Source organism: Dreissena polymorpha, chromosome 15, assembly GCF_020536995.1.
Source record: "Dreissena polymorpha isolate Duluth1 chromosome 15, UMN_Dpol_1.0, whole genome shotgun sequence".
NCBI classification, from domain to species: domain Eukaryota; kingdom Metazoa; phylum Mollusca; class Bivalvia; order Myida; family Dreissenidae; genus Dreissena; species Dreissena polymorpha.
In genome coordinates, this window is record NC_068369.1 from 28,630,956 (window position 1) to 28,655,563 (window position 24,608).

Genomic DNA, 24,608 nt, shown 5'->3' on the forward strand with positions numbered 1-24,608 from the left:
AAAGATATTAATTTAAAATTTTACATACGATCATTTGGCTACATTCTATGCAAGCTCACGATAAAATCATTCATCCGTGACGATGGACGCTTTAGCACGTGGGGTAGTGTGGTTCCATATTTATGCACGTGGAAATGTTGAAACGCGACTTAATCTAGTTTTATTTCAATTTAATATTTTAGGTGGGTTCTTACACAAGGAAAATATATAACTAATTTACAAAACAATCTACCTCGTATGAATATTCAGGAGCGCAATCGCGCACTTTGCATTGTACAGGCTACCTTCCCCACTTTCTAAAGCGTCCGATCGTCACGGATAAATGATTTTATCGTTAGCTCGCACATATTGTAGTCAAATGATCACACGTGCAATTTTAAATAAAATATTTACTTATTACGGAGATATGTAAGTTTCAAAAGTGTGTGCGTTACACAAATCACCAAGTGTAGTAAAAGGCGATATACATGTTATTTCAATTTAATTTCAATTTTAATTCTAGGTAAGTTTTTACACAAGACAAACAAAACATTAATTAAAGAAAAAAAATGGCTCGTATGAATACTGTATTCAGAAAGCGCAACGGCTCAATCAGCATCTTGCAAGCCGGTCGGTTATTGAGACGTTTAAGTTTTGCGTTTTACTTTTCACATTGTAATTATTTAACGTTGTACGAGTTTGCGAATTGACTTTTGAAGTGACGTTTTTAATTTGTTAAGTTTTATATTTTGTTGTTTTCCAATTTCAATTAAATTTTCAGGAATTATCAGATATGCGTTGAATTATCTTGGTCCAAATTTCAACACAAGCCTTCAAAAATAGGGGAGCTATATTGATATGATTAAGTGATGTGTTAGAAAAGTCTTCCTCGGTAAGCAGCTGGAGCGTGCGCGTCGCGCCCGAGGCGAGAGTCACCCGCAAAAGATTTTCTCACCTGTACATATTTCCTTATAGAAGGGAACTTCTGCGGGCGGCTCTGCTAATCCAGTTGAGTCCGACACCCTCGAGCCGGACGTTTTCTTCACTGCTAGGTTCGCTGTCTTCTGGAAGATACAGCGGTATAGTCAACCGCTGTGTAGCGCCGTTAAATGTCGCATCGCCGTTATATGTCGCAGGCTACGAGATTTGTCGCAACGTTGACGATAAATGTCGCAAAAAACGATAAATGTCGCAAATCCTACTGACGACATATGTCGCAACTTTAACGATAAATGTCGCAGAAATTTCAACTGCCGATATATGTCGCAACATTAACGATAAATGTCGCACACCTTTGTAAGTCAAGAAAAAATTAAAAGTTGAAGTAAAATGACTAAAACTTTAAGGTTAGATCTAGATACTTGACGTAGGGTTCCACAAAAAATTGTCAGTTTTTAACGTTAGTATTGTCCGAAATGGTCAGTTGTGGTCAATATTGGCCCAATAAAGTCTATAATTCTTTTGCTCAAGTAGCCAGTTGTTGATTTCATTGTGCTAACATGGACTGCTGTTTTTCAAGATTGGCCAAGGTTGTAAGATGTGATACAACATTAACATTATTACAGCAACACAAATTACGATAAAATTATATTGAATATTGTGTGTTAGTTACATGAATGTAGTACGTGTATTATTATCTTAGTAACTGTATTACTATTTTGCAGACGCACTGTCATATGCCGTAGTTTGTACTGGCATACTGATGAACTGACTGAAGACTGATATGTTCTTTTTATTTTTTTCAATATCGTTCTCTTCAATTAATGCTTAACATATAAGCAGCGGTATTCTATTTTGCGATCATTGACTCGCTGCAGAGTATCAATCTAGTGAAATATACCTCATCACCGTTTATCAGTGAACTTAGCCTTCTGATAGTTATTCTTTTACTTTCGTGAATATAAAAGTATTTGGTGAGTAACAGTTCCAAAGATCGTCCTCCGTACACAGTAACTTTGTTTTATTAGATTACCGATCCTTTGGAATTTGAACTCGTACTCGTCACGGGATTAAATCCTTTGGTAGAATTGCCATTCTTTCGTTTTTGATCTTTATGTTTCCTTTTGACCACAGAGAGCTTAAGGCACTGGCTTTTTGTGCGAAAAGTTTTTCTCCATATGGTAATCATTTGTGTCAAGTTATTTTAAAATCGCAAATAAATCATTAACAGTCCGGAAAAAATATCGGATGATAAGGTCATACATTAATATGCTGTACATGTACATACAGGAGCAGTGATAAATGCTGTTAAATGTTTTATTAACTTAGTATGATTTTATGAATATTTGCTAAAAGGCAATACAAAAAAAATGTTGTTGTTTTTTCCACATATTAAACATGCAAGAAAAAAAAACTTACATTTTGATGACCTAAAGTATTGCTGACTTTAAAACTGATTAATTCAGACACGCATGCATCATTTATATAAGCTTACAAATAAACATGGTAAATTTGTTGTTATTTTGTTACATAATCAGCATTTAAAGATGTTATCGTAATTATATTGGCACAGCGTCTTAATGGTTAAAAATACCTGAAATCCAAAGATATAAACAGAAAGATACATATTATTACACATTTCCACGTAACAAACCCACCTATCCCGAACCAATTAACATGCCATAAAGTGAAGTTCTTTGCGCAAACCAGATATAATTACTGACTAATGAGGTTACAGAAAATATAGTTTACATTTATTCAACCCAAGGCCGACCTTAACCGTATATATAGGTATCCAAAATCTAGATCACGTTCAAGGTGCCTGGTAAAAATGATACTATTTCATCATATTGATTAAAATAATGTCACTGGTAGATTAATATAACTTGCAAAATAATGAAATATGATATATGTTATGGTGTTTAATTTAATTACTTATTTTACCTGTGTATTTTTACCACGTTAAACTTTAAATCATGTGTATTCGTGTATTATCTTCTTCACGTAATGGTCTCACGCGAAACGTTTATTTTTCGAATATATCAAACCAAAGCTAATTTTATCGAAAGTAAGAACTGCAGATATTAGCCCCGCGGATCCAACCTCCGCGCGGAGATTTGACTGTTTCCGAGCATAGCTGTATATCAAATCTTGCCGTTATAACCGTTATATAGCCACGTGATGATATTCTAGCAACGTGGTACAATAAATGCGTCTTACAGTATCAACGACCAACCAGTTGTTATTTTACTTTTCTTTTAAAAATTAAAGTATTTCTTTGTAATGAACCTAAACTTATACACTGTTTTCAAAATAAAAAATTAAATAATAATACTTTTCATAATAATACTTAAATACTTAAACAAAAAATCCTGCCAGATCTGGAAAGATTTCTTGTGATGGCAGTGGCTATCGCAAGTAGCCGTTGGGAGTTTGCCTCGGATCAGTAAAGACTAGCTGGTAAGGAACTTGAGTTGTAACGATAATGTTGTGGTAGTGTGCAAGCAAATAAAGGGCCATAGTCCGTATACTCTCGGTTGCTTCTTTTGGCCTCTTAAAAAAGGGTCACTGCACGTTAAATAAAAACAATGAAAACGCTATATTGGATTAATGATCGTGTAGACGTGACGAATTCCGATGGTGTGTGCCTATATAAGCTTTATAGGTGTTTGTGTTCTATTCAAGTACGTGTTCATCCATAGACCGGGAAATTTCTTAGTTGGGACTAAGGATTATACAATTTGGTCGCTGTACGTTACCATATAAATAATTGCGCTGTAAGCAAATTGGCTTAATGGTCTGTCACGTTCACCAACTTTGCAGGGACTTGAGCTGGTCTTTAGCCCAGGATCTCTCCGACACATGGGCAATATTTACATTAAACACTAGATAAAAAAGTGTTGCCGGATGACTAATCACGTACAGTGACTTTGTTTCAATAACCAAACGAAAAAGTCACGTGGCTGTCATGTGTTCTACTAGCACGTATAAGTTGATGGTTGGAAAACTTTTGTGTGAAAATTTTGGCAACTGAAACATTGGCACTAAACGTTGAAATTAAAAAACGAAGTCTAACGTATATTAATGGCCACGTGCATGTGACGAATTCAGACGGCACGTCACTATCAGCGTGGTGGTTGTTTGTGTTCTCTACAAGAACTTGATAGTCAATTGTTCGAGAAAAGTCTTGATTCGAACTTTTGGCTACTGAAATATGGGCGCAGGACATTAAACAAAATAATAAAAGCGACAAAGTGAATGTGTGACCAAATACATTGGATGTGTGACCTGTATCTAAATATTTAATAGTGGTATTTTAGCCAAATATGGTGACTCGGTTGAATCAGTTGAACATTTTTTTCAATTTAAAGGACATGCTTCAATAACGGTATATTACCTCAATCGGATACATTGATAACTTCACTTACATACAAGCGCCACGCTTCTATACCAAGTTTATTTGGTAACGATTTTATAATACGTGTATTATTACCCATGCGTTTTTTCACGCATAAATAATCGAACAAAAAATCATAGACTTTATATCTGTATATATATAGCACAATATTGGGATTAATTGTCTTTTTTTAGCAAAATATATTGTATACAAGCTTTTATAAAATTAAAAAAATATATGATCCTGGTAAGCTAGATAATGCGAATTGCTTTGAAGATTTAATAATTAAAATCTATATTTCCTCAAGATATAAAGATAATTATCCAAAATCACTTTAAATCGTGGTTAAATAACTAAACGCCAACGTTTGAGCAACCCTGAATATTAAAATGACGCTACATAAAATGTAAGAGTTAACTCTATGTATGCAAGGTAAATATGTAAATTCTCTCGCAACCCTGGGCATTAGACTTAATGGAATTTTATTTAAATACTTACTAAAAACTGACCGTTGTAAAGGAAGTCGGCCAAAAGAACCTCGTTGGGTAATCTAGATCAGACATTAAAGTTTTAGTCATATTTACTTCAACTTTTCATTTTTAACATGACTTACAAAGGTGTGCGACATTTATCGTTTATGTTGCGACATATATCGACAGTTGAAATTTTTGCGACAATTATTGTTAAAGTTGCGACATATATCGTCAGTTGGATTTACGACATTAATCGTTCCTTAATTGCGACATTTATCGTCAAGGTTGCGTCAAATCTCGTAGCCTGCGACATATAAGGCCGATGCGACATTTAACGGCGCTACACGCTGTTAATCGACGGGTGTACGCTGTCTACCAGAACTCGAGGGTCGGGGCCCCAAACCAATCTGTATGCAAGGGGATGAAGAGATAGTGTGGCTTTCACACTAGACTCGCCGGGAGTGGGACGGGAGCAGCGTAACAGCGAGCTTACCAGTGCAGGTGACATACGGGGCGGACCAGGGTCTGGGCGGCCCCAGAACATCGAGGGGTGGCCTTATGAGGGACCCGGGGCGCCGGTACTCAGTACACTCAACGCACTGTGGAAACCGGTCCGGGGCTAGAGGCAGGAGTGGTCATAAAGGCGGCGCAGCGCGCGGAGAGATGAAAGAGCGTCTTTGATTGTCTCAGGTCGGTCCATAATGACTCCATGAAGGAGCGGGAAGGACCTGTAAATAAACTCTGAAAACGCACACTAGAAACGTCTCCAAGTGTAATATGATTTGTGTATTTGAACTGTTTTGATACACTCTGTCTGTTAACTTTGAGTTTGAAAGTGTTGTACTCAAATTTCGAGTCAAATTTTAACATTGAATATTTTATCTTTAAATGTCACGAACATTTAACGTGTATCATTATATGTGCGATCTAATTTCAGATAAGGTTTGTACTCAAAGCATTGCCCCACAGCAACGAAAATATTCACAGACCCAATAAGTCCGCATTTTAGACAAAATCACATTACATGTCACGTGATCATAACAAAATGGCGAATTCGTACAGTTCAGTGCATCCACAACGTCAATTCTTAAACGAAAAAAATCCGGATATTGACACGTATGGTTTAATCGGGGTAATTGATGACAATTTTTACGGTCAACCGGCTGCGGATATTTATTCAGACAAACAATTACGTACGGGTGAATTCGAAATTGGTGGGGTAAAATGTGATGACGAAGATGGTGGGCTTTCAGAATTTGACGCCGTGAGCGTTATAACGAAAAATAAACATGTTGCACCACGACTGGTATTTTTGGGATCGGATGAACATTTAAATTCGAGTAACTATGGTTATGCAGCTGATTCTGACTATAGTGACAGGAATAGAACCTTAAGTGACAACACTCGCGTACCTGATTTATTAAAATCTCAAAATGGTGGTGCACCTGTTAGTCGGACAGTAAGAACTCATTCGAGAAATTCACACACTTCTCACGTGTCGTCGGATTCGGATCTACTTGCAGAACTTGACGAACATTTTGCAGAAAACGAAATGAATCGGATTCAGTTATTGTCTTCCAATTTGGAAGTTGGTGAAGACGCGTCTTCCGACAATGGGTGGCATTGTCACGATGGCACCATAAAAAATCCGCTAGACAAGACAGCAAGGAATCAACTGATCGCTGTGTCAATATTGTGTATTTTGTTTATGATCGGTGAAACTATAGGTAAATGTTTGCTTGCTCATGAAGTCATTAAAATTTATAAATACTATTAATTTTCTTTACAAAGAATTTAAAGTAACTTGTATTAGCTGTGTATGAATCTGTTATAAGGGTTCAAGTGTCAGTGTTTTTTTCCCATCCTGTATTCAGCCCCATTCCCTATGGAAAAAAGTATATATTTTTCCTAAATGGGACCTTAACATTCCCAATTAAAGGCTTCAACAAAAAGTAATTATTTTAGATCTGAACATTTAGTTCCTATCAGCTCTTTAAATAGAACCGTAGTAAATGTACTTTTTAATTTTGAAAACACTTATTCTCAATTTTGAAGCATTTGTGACCAAAACAACAGAAACAATTATTTCCCAATTAAGTCAAAACACCAGATTTATGATATCTCAATCCAAAGGGACCCATTTCCGAAATGGTGAAAAAAAACACTGAGTACAAATGTATACATGTATTATGGAATAAGCTTCTAGGTATAAACCACAATATTTGTATCCAAATGATTCAAGGCAGATAATTTGCAGTTGTCAAAAGGGAGATAATTGCACAATGCATTCATTAAAAACCAGGATTCTGCCTCATGCGAATTCCATGTTATTGGTAATGTAAACTTGTCTTGTCATTTGAACCTGCTTAATCTGCATAGATCAAATAAATTATTTAATGCAAGGTTTTTTTCCCACTTTTTGGGAAGATAGCCCAAGGCTTTGGAATTGGGAATTTTATCGGCATTTTCATGAAATTGGGAAAATAAATTCATTAGCCTTTTTTATTCCAAACAAAAAGTCCACTGATTAGGGAAATACTAAATTTGATATAACTTTTTATAATCATTCAAATTAAAAGAACAAAATCATATAATACTTTGTAAGATGTAATTGAATTAAAATTGAGATAAAATTTCATAGACACTTCTTTCTAAAAAAAAAATAATTGTTTTTTTTTTTTTTTGGAAATTGAGAATTTTTTGCCACATTTTGGAAAAAAAAGTATACTTTTGGGGATTGGGAACATAGCCGAATTTCGGCTATTAATTGGACCAAAAAACCCCTGAATGCAAACACAATAAATGCAAGTTTTCTTTTCTATTTCAAGGTGGTATTCTTTCCAACAGCCTGGCATTGTTCACCGATGTTCTTCATTTAGGCAGTGACCTGTTCAGCTTCCTGATAAGCCTGTTTGCCATGTACTGGGCAAGAAAACCTGCCACTAAAAACATGTCCTTTGGATATCATAGGGCTGGTAAGTTTAAACTTTATAAAATCTGTGCTGGTAAGCTTAAACTTTAAAAATTCTGTGGGGATTTTTGTGTTCTTGTTATTAATATCTTCTTCAGTGTTCATACCAATCTTAAAAAATAAAAGTTTGAATATGTTTGCTGATAGACCTTAATATGTTTTTTTGTTTTTTTTTATTCCAGTGATTGTGTACAGTTTTATTAATGGCCCATAGTATTAGAACTCTAGCATGTAAAAGTGTTGTTATCCCTATCAGCCATAATACATGATGTAGCAAATTAGCTAATTTATAAGCATTCACTTGATGTAAACTTTGCTTATTTTTAGGCCCTTTGGTACTGTAAATAATACCACTTGAAGTTTAAATAGGCATGTATAATCTGTCGAAACAAAAATGTTGTTTGCCAGTAAACAAATTGAATGCGTTTATTTTTCGCATTAATCTACTTTTCTTTTTGCATGATTTTCATAAAATAGTTCGTATTAATTGGATCAATTATAATTAAGTTGAAATTTGGTCAATAAAGAACAGGGCTTGATGCACATGATACATAGCATTACACTTTTGACATATTTTAAATGGAGTTACTCATGTCTCGATTTGACGTCAAACCCTGAATTCACTTTATGATGTCCCGTGCGTGGTGCATGTATTTGTTTACCTTCACAAAATGGTTAATGATCATCTTCATGAATTTTTTAATATCATTTATTGTTGATATTGGCCAGAAATATAGAACAGAACAGAACAGAAAGTTTATTCATATAACTTGAAGTCTTGAACATTTCCAGTTCTTCGTTATACATGTATATACAAAACTGACAATATAGTGTTTTTGTTAAATCTATACTGACTATTGGTAAATTTATAACGGTGAAATGAAAGATCATTTTAGTATCCTGGCAGCAATGCCAACAGTACCTGAATAGCTTTTAGAAGTATGCAGACCTGACTTAAATTGCTCACATTTTGGGAAATCCATTGCAGTCATACAATCTGAAAGTCCCACTTTATATTCAGTATTTGGGCATGTTAGGTACAATGTATATTAGTTGCTAGTTGTTGTTTTAAATATAAATTGCGAAATACAACAAATTTAATGTATTATATTATACTTCTATTTTACACCAATACAACGAATCACATCATAATGAATATTAAACAAAAAATGTGTGCTCACATATTGGATGCTGTTTTATAGCTGCCAGTTGTTCAGAGAAATAAGTGCTAAATTTTGATTAACATCGCCAGGTTTTGCAGACAGAGTTTTATTCCATTTTCACCGCGACATTGACGGTATAACACCTTATGGAATATACTAGCCTGTCTCCAACACTGTGGGATATACCTGTTGCGTGCACGGACTTCTTTTTAAATTATTCAACCACTGAATGATTTTTTGAAAGAAACCTCTAGAGTCGAAAAAACTTTGGCTTTAAAATTATAAATACAACCTACAACCTTTAGATCTAGTCGCGGGGCATAATTTTTCGCAATCCGTAAAATGAATCAGCTGATTGATTGCGTCATAAAATGACATACTTATTGCGTCATTTGTGTGATGTCATCTTTAGGTGTACACGAAACAAGTATGCGATGTCTGGGAATAAAATATTGAAGACTCGCATTTTTTCGTGTTTATGTATTGATTCGTGGATGTAATTGATGAAAAAGTGCATATTCTATGGACTACTTACCTCGGATGGAACCGGTGAGACGAAGGATTTAGATCTAAATGTAGATCTAGCTTATTCGTGTTATTGATTTTCAGAATAAGCGTGCATATTTTAATGTGAATTTGTGTGTGTAGAGCATACTGATGGGTGTGTATTTTGGTTCAGTAGTCTATTCTAATTGTTTTGCTTTCGGAAGTAAGTAAACTTAAGGGTATTTTCTTTGATGAATAAACTTTGTCTTTGTGATTTTATCAAAGAAAGTCTATTCAGTAAGAATAACCTGTTTGCAACAAGTGTTTCAAAGCTTAATATATTTTTTACGGATAAGCTTGTGTTTGGATTGCAAACTAAAGGATGTGAAGGCTAGATCAAGACGCCATCAAAATCTGCAGCGTGCATGAACAAATAAGGCGAGAAGTTTTTTGATAATTTATGTTTAGAACGACTCTGTGTGTAAATCTACATGTACATGTATGTTGGCATCAACATCATTTTGTCAGGAGCAATCGCCGCCATATTTGATTTTGATCATTTTCTTTAGAAAATAAAATGAATAAAATCCTCCTTTCGCGATCGTAATGTATTAAAATGTGCATGCTGCGTACAGTGTTTTCATTATTAACCGATTGGCGATCCATATCATCGGTTGAAAATCTCGAAAAATCGGTTGTTTTTTATCCGATAGTGAAATAAATTTAGTGGTGTCACACCGCACCGTTTTTATGAAACATCGTTGACGATTCGTTGGTCTAAAACGAAAGAGCTAATCAGAAGTGTTTTAACAGAAATATTGCACACCGCGCGGTTTTTATTAAAACATCGTTGACGATTCGTCGGTCTAAAACGAAAGAGCGAATCAGAAGCGTTATAACAGAAACCGATGTACAAATTCAGCATGGAGTCTGGTGGCAAGAAAAGAAAACTCAGTCTTTTAGACTTTGGCTTTAAAGCTAAATCTGGTTAGAAAGAAAATGACACAGTTGATTTTTCTGTTTGTTTATATTGTTAGTTATTGTTCAATAACTATCTGTTATATTTGTTTTGGTTCTCGTTATCTTTTTTTCGCTGTTGTAGATCGGCTTCTTTCACGATTGTTGTGACTTTTCTTAGTGCCGTTTGTTGTTATGGTTTTATCGCTCAAAAGAGGGTAAGTTTTCCGCATTATCAGAATTGTATTCAACTGTTTATAGTTTGACACAATCACCCTTGTTTGAAGTTGTTGTTTGTTTGTTGCGGGTGTTTTTGTCATATAGATCTAGTTTTAAATTAAGTAAGGATTGACAGCTTCTTACATTAATTATGACTTCGTTTGCCATTGTAATGGAGCAGAGGACAATTTTCATTTAATAAATTTAATACAAAGGGAAACATATAAATTGTCTGTACTTAGACCTGTCATATTAATTACTACAATGTAAATATTAGTTTGATTTTGTTCTTGCTTTATGAGTAAATTTATATTTAGGTACCAAAAACTCAACATATAATGATGATAGAAGGTGATCTGTTCAAATAATTTAATAATATAATTTGATCACTAAATTTTCAAATAAAATGATATGGATAATAAAATAAAAAAGATATGAAAAAATATGATGATGAAAAAACTGCTCAAGGCAATTTAATCTGTTTTGATCTTTTGAAGGCTCAGATGATGGTTCTGCGAACCTAAACACTAGTGAAGCAATGGCAGTTGATGTGACACCATTGCAGAGCAACATAGATCAGCCGACAGTTTCAGGGAGTGATAGCAACATAGATCAGCTGACAGTTTCAGGGAGTTATATGACAGATACGGATAAGCCTACCAGTTCGGAAAAATCATCAGATTCTGGGAGTCAAGAAAAGCACAAGCCTTTTACTGATGATGAGTGTCTTACTTTGACACAGTCATTATTTGAAAGTTGTACCAACAAAGTTCACAGTCGATATTTATGTCAACAAGCTTTCTGCAGCGATATTTCTGACTCTGAAAAGAAAAGACTTTCACCAAAAAAGTTTAATCATAGCAAGTTAACTGATTATTGGTGGCTGTCATTTGTTGAGGGGCAGGGAATGTACTGTATATTATGTAAAAAGCATAACTTAAAGCATAAATTAAACAAAAGAGATGTTTTTGTTACCACACCTGCTACTAGATTCTTGGAGGATGCTCTTAAAGTTCATGCTGCTTCTCAAATGCACAAATCAGCCATTGAAACAGAAATGGTTCAGAAATTGTCAATTTTTCATACTGAAGTGTGTCACAAAAAGAATGTTGAATCGTCTTTATATGAAAAAGTTTTTTCCACTGTTTACTTTCTTATGAAAAACTTTGTTTCAAATAGGAAATTGTTGCCATTGTTAGATATGATTGAAAATGTCTTTGAGTATGAGAATTTAAGATTTTTTAACCACAAGTCTGCTGGTTCACAAAGGGATTTTTTTCTGTTACTTGGTGATACAGTCAAGGATAGTGTAATAGAGAAAGCTCACAAGGCCCAAGCATATGGTTTGCTGACAGATGAAGTATCAGATATTAGCGTGACAGAACATTTGATTACATTTATTCAGTATTTTGATCAGGAGCTAGGCAGTGTGCAAACATCATTTCTTTCTTGTCAGAACATTTTTGAACATTATTCTTCAGCAAATGCCAAGGCCATCTCTGATCTTCTTCTTGAGTCAATAAACACAAGTGGGCTTGATCTTGGTAAATTTACAGGATTTTCCTCTGATGGCGCATCGGTAATGGTTGGGAAAAAAGGAGGGGTTGCTACATTACTTAGAGAGAAGTGCCCAACTCTTATAAATGTTCACTGTATATGTCATAAACTCGCCCTTTCTTGTACAGACAGCAATGAAGGCATAAAGTATGTGAAAGAAGTAGAACTTGTTCTAAGGCAGTTGTGGAACTATTTTGAAAACTCACCCAAAAGAATGGCATGTTATCTTAAGGTACAGATGGAACTTAAAGGATTAAATTTGAGTAAAGGTGCATCTAAGAAAGTTGCTTCACGCTTGAAGAAAGCCTGTAGGACCAGGTGGTTAAGTCTTGATTCTTCTGTTACAGCAGTCTACAATGACTATGAAGCTTTATTACAAACTTTAGATCTTGCTAAAACTGAAGATGCTATTGCTTTGGGACTTTCTAAGAAAATAAGAAACATAAAATTTCTTGGTGTTATTTACATTCTGAGACATATACTTCCTGTGTTGTCACATCTGTCAAGAGTTTTCCAGAGTAGCTCTTTCAATTTTTCTGCCATTATCCCTGAAGTCAATAGTGCAAAAGACAAACTTGATAGTATTCTTCAAGAAGAAACACCAATTACGGCTTTGCAAAGTGATATAGACTCAATTAATAACATCAGTGCTGAACTCTCTTTGAACTCAAAAGCCATGAATGAAATTCAGTCTTTATTCAAAAATTACATTGCTGCTTTGAAAAACAATATTGACCAAAGGTTTACTGATACTTCAGAAATCATAACCTCATTTAGTATTTTTGATATCCAGGGTATTCCAAATGATACAGCACAGTTTAAGGAATATGGTAATAGAGAAGTACAGATACTTGCTAGACATTTCTACAGAGGAGAAAATGGAGAAGAATTGTCTGATCAGCTTAAAACAGAGTGGAATGGAATGAAATACCATCTTAGGGATATTTTAAAACCAAAATTTCCACATAACTCTACATCCAAGATGACAAGCACAGAGAGGTGTTTAATACAACTGCTATCTGTCCCTATTTATAAGCAGTTCTTCCCCAAGTTAACATTTATTGCTGAAGTTGCAGCTTCACTTCCTGTCACAAATGCCTGGCCGGAGAGAGGAGCAAGTTCTTTAAAAAATATTAAAACTATACACAGGAATAGAATATCCAATGACATGTTAGAAGCTTTGTTACAGGTGACTATAAATGGGCCAAGATGCGAGGATTCTGGTGACATTGTTAAGCAGGCAGTTTCGAAATGGCTCAGTATTAAAAATAGAAAAAAATTAGCAGAACCTTTGTCAGTGAAAAAGAAAATAGGTTCAGCTACTCCTTCTACTAGTGACACTTGTGTTCAAACAGACCCTGTCATGTTATTAGATCAGGAAGAATTGAGGGAAGAGATCAAAGCAGCTATTAAGACATTTAATTTAGAGGATGATTCAGATTCTAGCAGCAGTGCCAGTTACAGTGATAGTGACTCTGACTAGTCTCTTGCGAGATGTAAATAAAATGTGAAGTTCTCATCAGGTAAACTTAATTTTAATAAAAAAAATAATATTGTTTTCTTCTCTTATTTCCTTTTTGTCAATCATGAATTTCAGCCAGAGCACTGATATCTATTAGCCAAAGTTGCATATTCATTTTTTTCTCGGGGGGCTTCGCCCCCCTGAACCCCCTACCAGGCGTTGCCCTGGACCCACGGGGGGCCTAGGCGGCCCCCTAGACCCCCGGCCTAATCTGTTGCTTTATTAAAAAAATCGGTTGTTTCAGATAATAATGAAAACACTGTGCGTAAAATTGAATCGAGGCATATGGTGATGTTTTTTCTCGTTGTACAGTTGTTGTGTGAATTTTTTAAAGACTATTTTGCGTACCAGAACAAATACATTGTATATCACTACGCATGGTTGCATTCGTTAGATTTTAAGCACTTTTAAGAATGAATTAAAATTATTGTTAAGGTTATTAGATCTATTTATATTAAATGTCACGTTGAAAAAAAAAAGGGATAAATAGAATACTAGGTTAGCGTTGAATACAGAGAGTTTATGTCGCTCGGCGTTAACACCGAAAGCGCTCGCCAAGGCTCGCGCTCCCGGCGTTCTAAGCCTCGCAACATAAACTTTCCTGTATTCAACGCTAACCTAGTATTCTCTATGTGCAAGTTAAGCATGTACTATAAGTAAAAAGTATAATTTATTTTTAATGTGTTTTAAACTGGAACAGTTGTGACAAGTCATGTATGTAATTGTCAGTTAAACTGCTCTTGCACAATAAAAAAAATGTAATTACTAGTATCTCATTTCACTGTACAGCTTAGATATGAAATCCTAATAATTAAAAGAGTTTTCTTATTAAAAACTTCAACATAAATACACTAGTACATGTAGTACGATGATGTACATATAAATTAATACATAAATACATGTATAAAGTAAAATGTACAAGTACCATACGTTTTGATAGCTGGATACACACATGTTCCAACCCTATCCATTAAATTACCCCAAAATCCAGGATAATCTTAATTTTGATTTTCAAAAAAAATATGGCCAATATTCATGATAAATGTCTGCCATTGTACATGCTGAGTCCTGCCTTCAGGAGAGGCAGAGTTTTCTATTCAATCAATTTTCATGCTTTTATAATTATAAATGTTTTTTTTTATTATTCCAAATGTTAAAGTTTTGGAACTAAATATTTGTAATGTTTTTGGAAATTTTACTAAAATCTGTTAATGAGTCCCTTAATTACTAGTCCAAAACTTATTGTTTTGGTAATTAATAAATATAATGACATTTTTACTAAAATCAGGCAACATAGCGCAACTCCCTGTTAATGAAGATCTTCTTTAGAAATTTTGAATATGGGCATAAAAAACAATGATTATATACAAACTTTAGTTTATATAACTTAATTGTGTTCATTAAATGTTGTTTTTATGTGGTACATGTATTCTGCTATCATTTTAATAATTGTCCCCTACTGGTTTCACTGGAGGGGACTTTATAATGGTTTGCGCTTTTTGCGTCTGTGCATGAGTCTGTCTGTGAGTCTGTCTGTCTGTCACACTTTTCAGGATCCTGCGATAACTTTAAAAGTTCTTAATATTTTTTCATGAAACTTGCAACATGGATAAATGGCAATATGGACATTATTATGCACGTCATTTCATTTTGTTCCTACGTCAAAAATTGTGGTGACTATGGCAACCAAAAAATAATAATCTGAAAATGGTGGAATTTCTGACAATGGTGGAGCCGGTAGCCTGGGGACCATATTGCTTGACAATAGCCTTGTTTAGATGTGATTTTTATGCTCCCCGAAATAAAATTTCGGTGGAGCATATAGTTGCCAGTTTGTCCTTCCTTCCTTCCTTCCTTCCTTACTTCTTTCCGTCACACTTTTGTTACCGTTTTTCATAGCGCCTTCAATACTTTACCGATCTCTTTCATATTTGGCATGTAGGTACCTTGCATGGACCTCTACCTTTTGATGAGGTTTGAGGTCACTGGGTTCAAGGTCAAGGTCACCGAGGCTAATAATAGATTTTCCGTCACGCTTTTGTTACAGTTTCTCATAGGGCCTTCACTACTTTACCGATCTCTTTCATATTTGGCATGTAGGTACCTTGCATGGACCTCTACCTTTTGATGAGGTTTGAGGTCACTGGGTTCAAGGTCAAGGTCACCATGGCTAATAATATATTTTTTTAGGTGGTTTTTAACACATAGATTGACAAAGCGCATCATCAGGGAGCATCCATCGTTTCCAACGATACTTGTCTCCTCTAAAAAACATATTTGCATGTATTTACTTTTGCTCAACAGCTATGATAACTATAATGCACTGCCATTTGCCAAATGTGCCACAGGCCTTTTCCTTACTTATCTGCGGGTCAGTTAAAAAGGACTCATTCCCAAACCAAAGTTGTAACATAATCCAAATTTCCAAAACAATAATTATTTTTTTTAGAAAAAAAAGTGTTTAATGATTGTTTCATTTCAATTTTATTTTAATTACATCTAACAAAGTATATAACTATAACTTATATGATTTGGTTCTCCTAATCCTATTATAATAGTGAATGATAATAAAGAGTTATATGAAATTAGTTTTTCCCAAATCCCTGGACTTTTTTTCCCCCTAAAACTTACAAGAAAAGGCCTGGCCAATGACTACAAGAAAGCTAATAACAGCTTAATAAGTTTATTTAAATTAATATTATTTTAAATTATATAAATGAATTTCCATTTGGCTACAACCTATTCTATATTAAACCCCATAACATATCCAAAATTATAGAAAATCTGACATTAAAAGCTTATAATATTTGGCTATATGTATCAAAAATGTTGAGCCAAGGATAGCCCTGGTTATGATAACATCAATTTGTGTGGGTGCATTGGTACATGTATATTACAATATATGCGAATAAAAACACCCATGCCTCAGGCTGTATTATTTTGTTTCTTTATATACATGTTTTAGTACAGACAATAACTGAAATTCCTAATCCATAGTTGTTTTGCAGGACTGTTTTTGCTTTAACTGGCCTTACATTTACTATTAATCAAACCATATCAACTGCTTCAGGCAATTTAACAAACTGTTATTGTGTGAAATCATTGAAGGAAGGTTATTTGCAATTTAAATACCAGTAGACACACTGTATACTCTGACGTCAAATGTAAGAGGCGGCTTAATGCATATTGATTTGAGCGTTTGACTGCTTTACAAAGGTGATCAGCTCAGTCGACTGTTTGACTGTTTACAAGAAATGTTTATGGTTTACGTAAATAATGAAATATTTTAGAACGGAAATGTGCGCCACTCGTGAAAATATATTTTCTATGATCACTCCTGAAATAACAAACGATCTTACACTGATGTGAACAAATATCCTCTATATCGTTAGTTATTATGACAAAGTTCTGTTAAGAGAATGAATTGTTTTGGGCATTCAACAATCATTGGTGATTTTGTTTGTTAAATTTGGGGCCAATTAAATGCCCAATATAACAAAAGTAAAATGAGTATAAATTGTGACATTATGATTTCGCTCAGTTCCCTATCCAACCCTATAAAGTACATCATTATATTTGTTAGAAAAAACACACTCCAACTTTGCAATTTATTTAGTCAAAACAACACAATTTTTCCCATTCTAAAAATGGACCTGGCAATTCCCAATAAGGATAAAAAAGCCCTCATTCCCAGAATGGTAAAAAACAGTGGCAATTCAAAAAAAAATAAAGAAAAAGGAAGTGAAATTAAAAATGTACAAGATATTTTATGCATTGATATGTAATTTGTAATTATTTTGCATCATAATTTTAGTAGTCCACTTTTGCGTTCAGTTTAATGAATGGGTTTTATTTTGATTTATACCTCAGGCTTTTCCTCTGGTCGTTAAGAACAGGGCTTGTTCCTGTGCCTAAGTTTTCCAATCATGAGATCCATACCAGTGTGCTTGGGTTTCCAAACACTATCATTAACAATGATTATGCGCTTGTTCCATGTCTGAATTTATGTAGAAATTCCAACAAAAACACCGTAAATAAAAAAGGATTTGGATTGCCAACTTTGAGTCTTTGCAAGACTTTTTTTCTTGATTTTGGGAAAGGGTCTGGCCTTCCATTTTGGGGGGAAAGTGATCGACAAAACTGAGAAAAGGGGAAAAATGACCCAAACTTAGCTTGGAATTTGGGGACAATTGTATCATGTTAATGAAATTCTCTTTGGGGAAGGGGCCTTATACTCTTGGGGGAATAGGCCTTTATTAAGGCCCTTGCTAAAGAAGGAAAAAAGCCCTGCTCTGTCTATATGTGTCTTAACAAAAGCCATGTATATGACTACACATGATTAAAATGTCATTTTCCTAATTTTCTTAGCTTTTTCTGTTTTTTTCTGTCCTAGAGTTTTCAGAGATCTTGATAATGCATGATACAATGTGCACGTCTATCTGATCAAATAAAAGAATACAGCAAACACATTTATGCTAAAAAGGGGAGACACCATCTTAAATTGTTGATTTCTTACTTGGCCTCAATAAATTACTCAGCATGTATACTTTTTTTGTGAGTTTTAAGACCTTTCCCTGGTCTTTTTTGCTTTGTCTTTTTCGAAGTCGATTATGTCGAGAACATTTGCATTCCTAATAATTGTTGTAATGATATTGCAGGCAAAAATGCATAAGTGGGAATGTGATAACATTTTACTGCACAGAAGATCACAGACATTTTACTGTCTCGGGGAAAATAAGAAATGTGTAGGCAGTATTGTGAGCAATGCTCAAGACAAGCATTTTTTCTTTAAATGATAAAAAATTCCAGAAAAACAATTTGATTTTCAAGAAACATGGTTAAAAAATCTATTCAATTTCTTTTGGATGCAATCTACGGAAGTGTAGCGACTTAAGTCATTTCCTGCTTTTACCTCTAATTATGTACATGCACATAAGCTTATTTTGAATGCAATACTTTTGTTCCAATTTAAATTATCAATTTATGTCTTAGTCTTTGAGCTGTTAGGCTAAATAAAATATCTTGTGTTTCTTATGAGACACGGTTTAGTTCCACTGCCAACCATACATAAATTGTACTTTTCAAAACAAATCAACAGTTTTTGTTTGTTTTTGTTTTTAATTTAAAATAACTTCTGAATTAATATTAAAGGTGTTTTGGTTTTTTCATCTGTCTACACACTATTTGTAATGCCATTTTCTACCTGAAGACAATGTTCAGCCAAGTGTATATCAAACATACACCTTGCAGTTATTTACATACGAGCCTTGTCCCCCAAAGTGTTGTTCCTGATTAGCCTGTGCAGACTGCATAGGCTTATCTGGGACGACACATTTTTAACTTTCATAAAAGGGGCATTTTCACGTTTTTGTAAATTGACAAAATTAAAAAATAATGAATCAGATTCGCAAATTATGAATCAGATTCGCAAATTTTCGTTGTAGTTATAATATTTGTGAGGAAACAGTAATACTGAACATTTACCATGTTCTAAAATATACTTTATATGCATGTTTTTACAATATAAAAACTTGAAAATTATAACACATTGCAACCCGAAAGATTTACTATTTTTGTAGAGTTCTGTTGTTGTCGTTATATTTTGAGGTACTACGAGGATTACTTATATAAAATATAAAATACATCACTCATTATATGAGCATCGATGGCAGAGTGATCTCAGTGATAGACTTTTACTCCAGGGGTCAGTGGTTTGAGCCCAATTAAAGGTTGCTTTTCTTTCTTTTATTATGCCCCCCTTCGAAGAAGAGGGGGTATATTCCCCTGCAAAATGTTGTTCTGCAGTTCACGAATAATTCGTGAACAGTTCATGAACTGTTCGTGAACTGAGTTCATGAATTGTTCACGAATAGTTCGTGAACAGAAAATGAGCCACGTCTGTGAAAAGTTCTTAAAATTTTAGTTCATGAACTGTTCATGAACACTAATGGCATGAAGTGTTCATGAAATATTCTTGAAACCTAATGGCATGAAGTGTTTATGAACTATTCTTGAACCCTTATGGCATGAAGTGTTCATGAACTATTCTTGAACCCATGTGGCATGAAGTGTTCATGAACTATTCTTGAACCATTATGGCATGAAATGTTCATGAACTATTCATGAACATCAATGGCATGAATCGTTCTTGAACAGTTCATGAACAACACAATTCTTGAAAAATTCTTCAGGGTTTTGCTGTTCACGAACAGTTCATGAACATTTTCCTTCTATTTTTCAATGGCTCATTTTCTGTTCACGAACTGTAAGTGAATAGTTCATGAACCATAGTTCGTCAAGAGTTCATGAACTGAGTTGGCATGAAGTGTTCATGAACTATTCATGAACAAGAATTTGTCAATTTATGCAAAGGTTATCATAAGTGTTACTAAAGCTCAACAAACAGGTCAGGGTAAGAAGAAACAAGTCTTGTATTAGCACTTAACATATTGATAGCAACATATAACAATAATTTAAATATAACACTTATAACTGAGATACAAGTGGTTTGATAATACTCTTTAAATTTCATAATACAACTTTGCACTATATGTTCATAAATAATTCATGTATTGAAAAGATTATGAATAGTCTCATTTTCAGTTCAAGAATCATTTACTAATCAATGGTCTCCCTGAAATGGTTACACTCACAGTGCCAAAAAACTTGAAATGGAACCAATGGCTGATCAGTTCAGCCGGTAATTTATTAAAGACTTACATTTTCAAATATAACATAAACCATGTGCCTTCCGTTTCAACTTCCTTTGCACACAATATTCTTTCTTTGTAAAAACAGCAATGCAATGTACATTGAGTTCTTGATATCATCTTAAATTGTTCTTGAAATAAGATGTCCTTAAAACGTTCTTAAACTTGTCTTGTAAGTCTTCCAAGAACAATGACAGATCCTTTTAAGAACATATTGGATTCTTAAAAAGTCCATCATACATTCAAAAACATTGTGTAGACCTGTTTAAGAACATCAGAAGGAAGCATGTTGTTCAAAAAAGTTCTTAAAGTGTTCAAGAATAGTTTAAGAATAATTCAAGAACAGGAAAGGTCCTTAAAAAGTTATTGAAGTGTTCCTGAAGGCAGTTCTTGAACAGTTCTTGTACAAATGTTCTTAAAATTCTCTAGAACAGGTCAAGAACTCTAACTTACAGTGGTGAAAGTACTATGCATATTCATACTAACTTCACAGGTTTCACAAATCTACAAGATTTGTATGCTAGACATTTCAATATTACATTCAAAAATATGTATGAAACATCTAGCACAAAGGAATTCATGAATTATTCATGATGGATCCTTAAAGTCTGTCTCAGAAAAGTCATTAGAAATACTTGTGCATGAAATGTTCATCACTAAGTATTTATGGTTAGATGATGAACTGTTCATGAACTTTGAAATGTTCAACAATAATTCATAAACAGTTCATGAACATGTCTTAAGAACAGTTCATGTCCAAAAGTTCATGAACCAAGCTCAGGAACTTTTTCAGAACCGTTCATGAACAGTTCTTGATTGGCTTGAAGTGTTCATGAAATCATGAACAACATTTCGCCGGGGTTGCTTTGCACATGTTGGTCCGTCCACCAGGTGGTTTCCGGATGATAACTCAAGAACGCTTGGGCCTAGGATCATGAAACTTCATAGGGACATTGATCATGACTCGCAAATGACCCCTATTGATTTTGAGGTCACTAGGTCAAACGTCAAGGTCACGGTGACCCTAAATAGTAAAATGGTTTCCGGATGATAACTCAAGAACGCTAAGGTCTAGGATCATGAAACTTGATAGGTAGATTGATCATGACTAGCAGATGACCCCTATTGATTTTCAGGTCACTAGGTCAAAGGTCAAGGTCACAGTGACCCGAAATAGTAAAATGGTTTCCGGATGATAACTCAAGAACGCTAAGGCCAAGGATCATGAAACTTGATAGGTAGATTGATCATGACTCGTAGATGACCCCTATAGGTTTTCAGGTCACTAGGTCAAAGGTCAAGGTCACAGTGTCCCGCAATAGTAAAATGGTTTCCTGATGATAACTCAAGAACGCTTATGCCTAGGATCATGAAACTTCGTAGGTAGATTGATAATGGCTGGCAGATGACCGTTATTGATTTTCAGGTCACTAGGTCAAAGGTCAAGGTCACGGTGACCTGAAATAGTAAAATGGTTTCCGGATGATAACTCAAGAACGCTTATGCCTAGGATCATGAAACTTTAAAGGTACATTGATCATGACTCGCAGATGACCCCTATTGATTTTCAGGTCACTAGGTCAAAGGTCAAGGTCACGGTGACCTGAAATAGTTAAATGGTTTCCGGATGATTGCTCACGAACGCTTATGTCTAGGATCATGAAACTTGATAGGTAGATTGATTATGACTCGCAGTTGTCCCCTATTGATTTTCAGGTCACTATATCAAAGGTCAATGTCACGGTGACCAGAAATAGTAAAATGGTTTCCGGATGATAACTCAAGAACGCTAATGGCTACGATCATGAAACTTCATAGGTACATTGATCATGACTCGCAGATGACCCCTATCGATTTTGAGGTCACTAGGTCAAAGGTCAAGGTCATGGTGACCCGATATAGTAAAATGGTGTCCGGATGATAACTGAAGAATGCTTATTTCTAGGATCATGAAACTTGATAGGTAGATTGATCATGACGCGCAGATGACCCCTATTGATTTTCAGGTCACTAGGTCAAAGGTCACGGTGACCAGAAATAGTAAAATGGTTTCCAGATGATAACTCAAGAACGCTTATGGCTAGGATCATGAAACTTCATTGGTACATTTATCATGACTGGCAGATGACCCCTATTGATTTTCAGGTCACTAGGTCAAAGGTCAAGGTCACAGTGACAAAAAACAAATTTACACAATGGCTGTCACTACAACGGAGAGCCCATATGGGGGGCATGCATGTTTAACAAACAGCCCTTGTTTTATTCTTTTTTTTACTGGAGCTTTTTAGATCCAATGTTTAACAATATAAAGCATTTAAAGACAAATTTCAATGCATACCAAAATCTGTAAAAAAGCCACTTGATGGCGGGTTTTATCAGTGCAAGACACATATGTTAACCTTTTACCACTTAGATACGTATATTGACACATTTGTAGTCCATTATAAAGTTATATTTAATTTAAGACCTTCCTTACTTAACTAGATTTAAGTTTTAAAGGCTTCATTATGCCAACATGTACATGTAGATACTGATGAGCAGCAAACAGTTTTCGAGTTGGTTTGTTTTTACTGTCTGTATGGTGAGCTATTATGGTCAGCCTATAATGCTTGGCAAAGTATGTCATTCATGTATGTAGTCAAGTTTTAGCTCGTTATCACCATATAGGCTTCATTTGTAGTCAATTCTTTATGGAACTTGGTGAGGATATCAATGCGGAGTTGGAAACTGGGTCATGTGCATTCAAAAACTAGGTCTTTTGGTCAGATCGTACAAAAACCTTGTCATAACTTAGAGACCCCATTTATACCTCAACCGCAAATGTGCATCTGTACAATTTATATTAAAGAGAAAGGCAAAGTTTGCATCTATGTCCAAAGTGCCAAAAAATTTAGTCACCAGATGAAATGTTAGACATGCATGACTCATTATCTTGATCAGAATATTTATCATGACAAAATCAGTGTTGGAATCTTGGCCAAGTTGGGTCAAAAACTAGGTCATCAGATCAAGTTTTCTATAAATGGTGTACCAACAACTCATGTGACCACTTTAAGGCTGTCGTGTCCCTCTTGGTGATACACTCTAATGACAGAAGTGCACTGTTAGATACACTCTAATGACAGAAGTGAACTGTTAGATACACTCTAATGACATAAGTGCAGTGTTAGATACACTTTAATGACAGAAGTGCACTGTTAGATACACTCTAATGACAGAAGTGCACTTTTAGATACACTCTAATGACAGAAGTGCACTGTTAGATACACTCTAATGACAGAAGTGCACTGTTAGATACACTCTTAATGACAAAAGTGCACTTTTAGATACACTCTAATGACAGAAGTGCACTGTTAGATACACTCTAATGACAGAAGTGCACAGTGTTAGAATCTGTTATGATCAGCTGTATACATGTGACTGCCATATACGTGTATTCTGTAAAGAATGCCCCTACCATACAAAATTATAACCACACCGCTAAACAAATCCATGCATAATTTCTTCTTGCTTTAATAAGATGACTCTTTTAACTAAAACATTTGCAATATTAGCTTCACAGCTAGTTGCCATTAATATGACCATTAATAAACTATAAGAAGCCGCGCCCCCCCCCCCCCTCCCTGAGGGTGTTCATAAGGAAATAATATAAGGTGTCTGGTGAATTATATACATGTAATAAGAGTGTAGAGTGATTTAACTTTGTAAACATGCAATCAGTAAGCTTGTGCATCTGGGTTTAAAATAGTGTGTGCATGGCGGGTTTTGAGAAAAGTGGAATGTAGATGATGGCTTCTATGTCCTTTGGCTAAATGTCCAATCATTGGAAAGTAAATTACACTTTACAATATTATCAAGGCGGGTGTTAACATTTCTTTTCTTCGTATTGAAAGATGTTATATTCGAGGATTTTTGCGTGCTGTTTCCATTGAAATATCAGTAGCTAACAGAACGGCCAATGTTCTCTCTTTTTCATACTTTATTGCTGTATTTTATGATGGGTTCCAGGTGTATAACTGTTTATAACATGACCTACTATATTGATTTAAGTATGGCACAGCCGTTTTTAATTATTTAACAGTTTGTAATATAACATTTGATATGTACAGCTAATACAGAAGTCATTATATTTCAAATGATATACCTGTGTGTAGTAATCAATTGTTATTCAGAATACACAAGAAATGCACACATTCAAAAATGTAGATGTTTTCAGTATATATTAACCATATGCT

At 34.7% G+C, this 24,608-nt stretch overlaps 2 protein-coding genes across 2 annotated transcripts in view; one reads left to right on the top strand and one right to left on the bottom strand.

Annotated features, from left to right (window-relative positions):
* LOC127861063 (fibropellin-1-like) overlaps positions 1–1,052 on the bottom strand; it is a 24,186-nt gene extending 23,134 nt beyond the window's left edge. Inside the window, exon 1 of the mRNA XM_052399428.1 lies at positions 935–1,052. The gene's annotated coding sequence lies outside the window, so the exon portion shown is untranslated. The remainder of the gene's footprint in view (positions 1–934) is intronic.
* A 4,752-nt stretch (positions 1,053–5,804) lies between these two features.
* Positions 5,805–24,608, top strand: part of LOC127861056 (zinc transporter 2-like) — a 38,764-nt gene continuing 19,960 nt past the window's right edge. The window contains exons 1-2 of the mRNA XM_052399418.1: positions 5,805–6,515; positions 7,617–7,763. Of these exons, the coding sequence (XP_052255378.1) occupies positions 5,813–6,515; positions 7,617–7,763 (850 nt within the window). The 5' untranslated portion in view covers positions 5,805–5,812. The remainder of the gene's footprint in view (positions 6,516–7,616; positions 7,764–24,608) is intronic.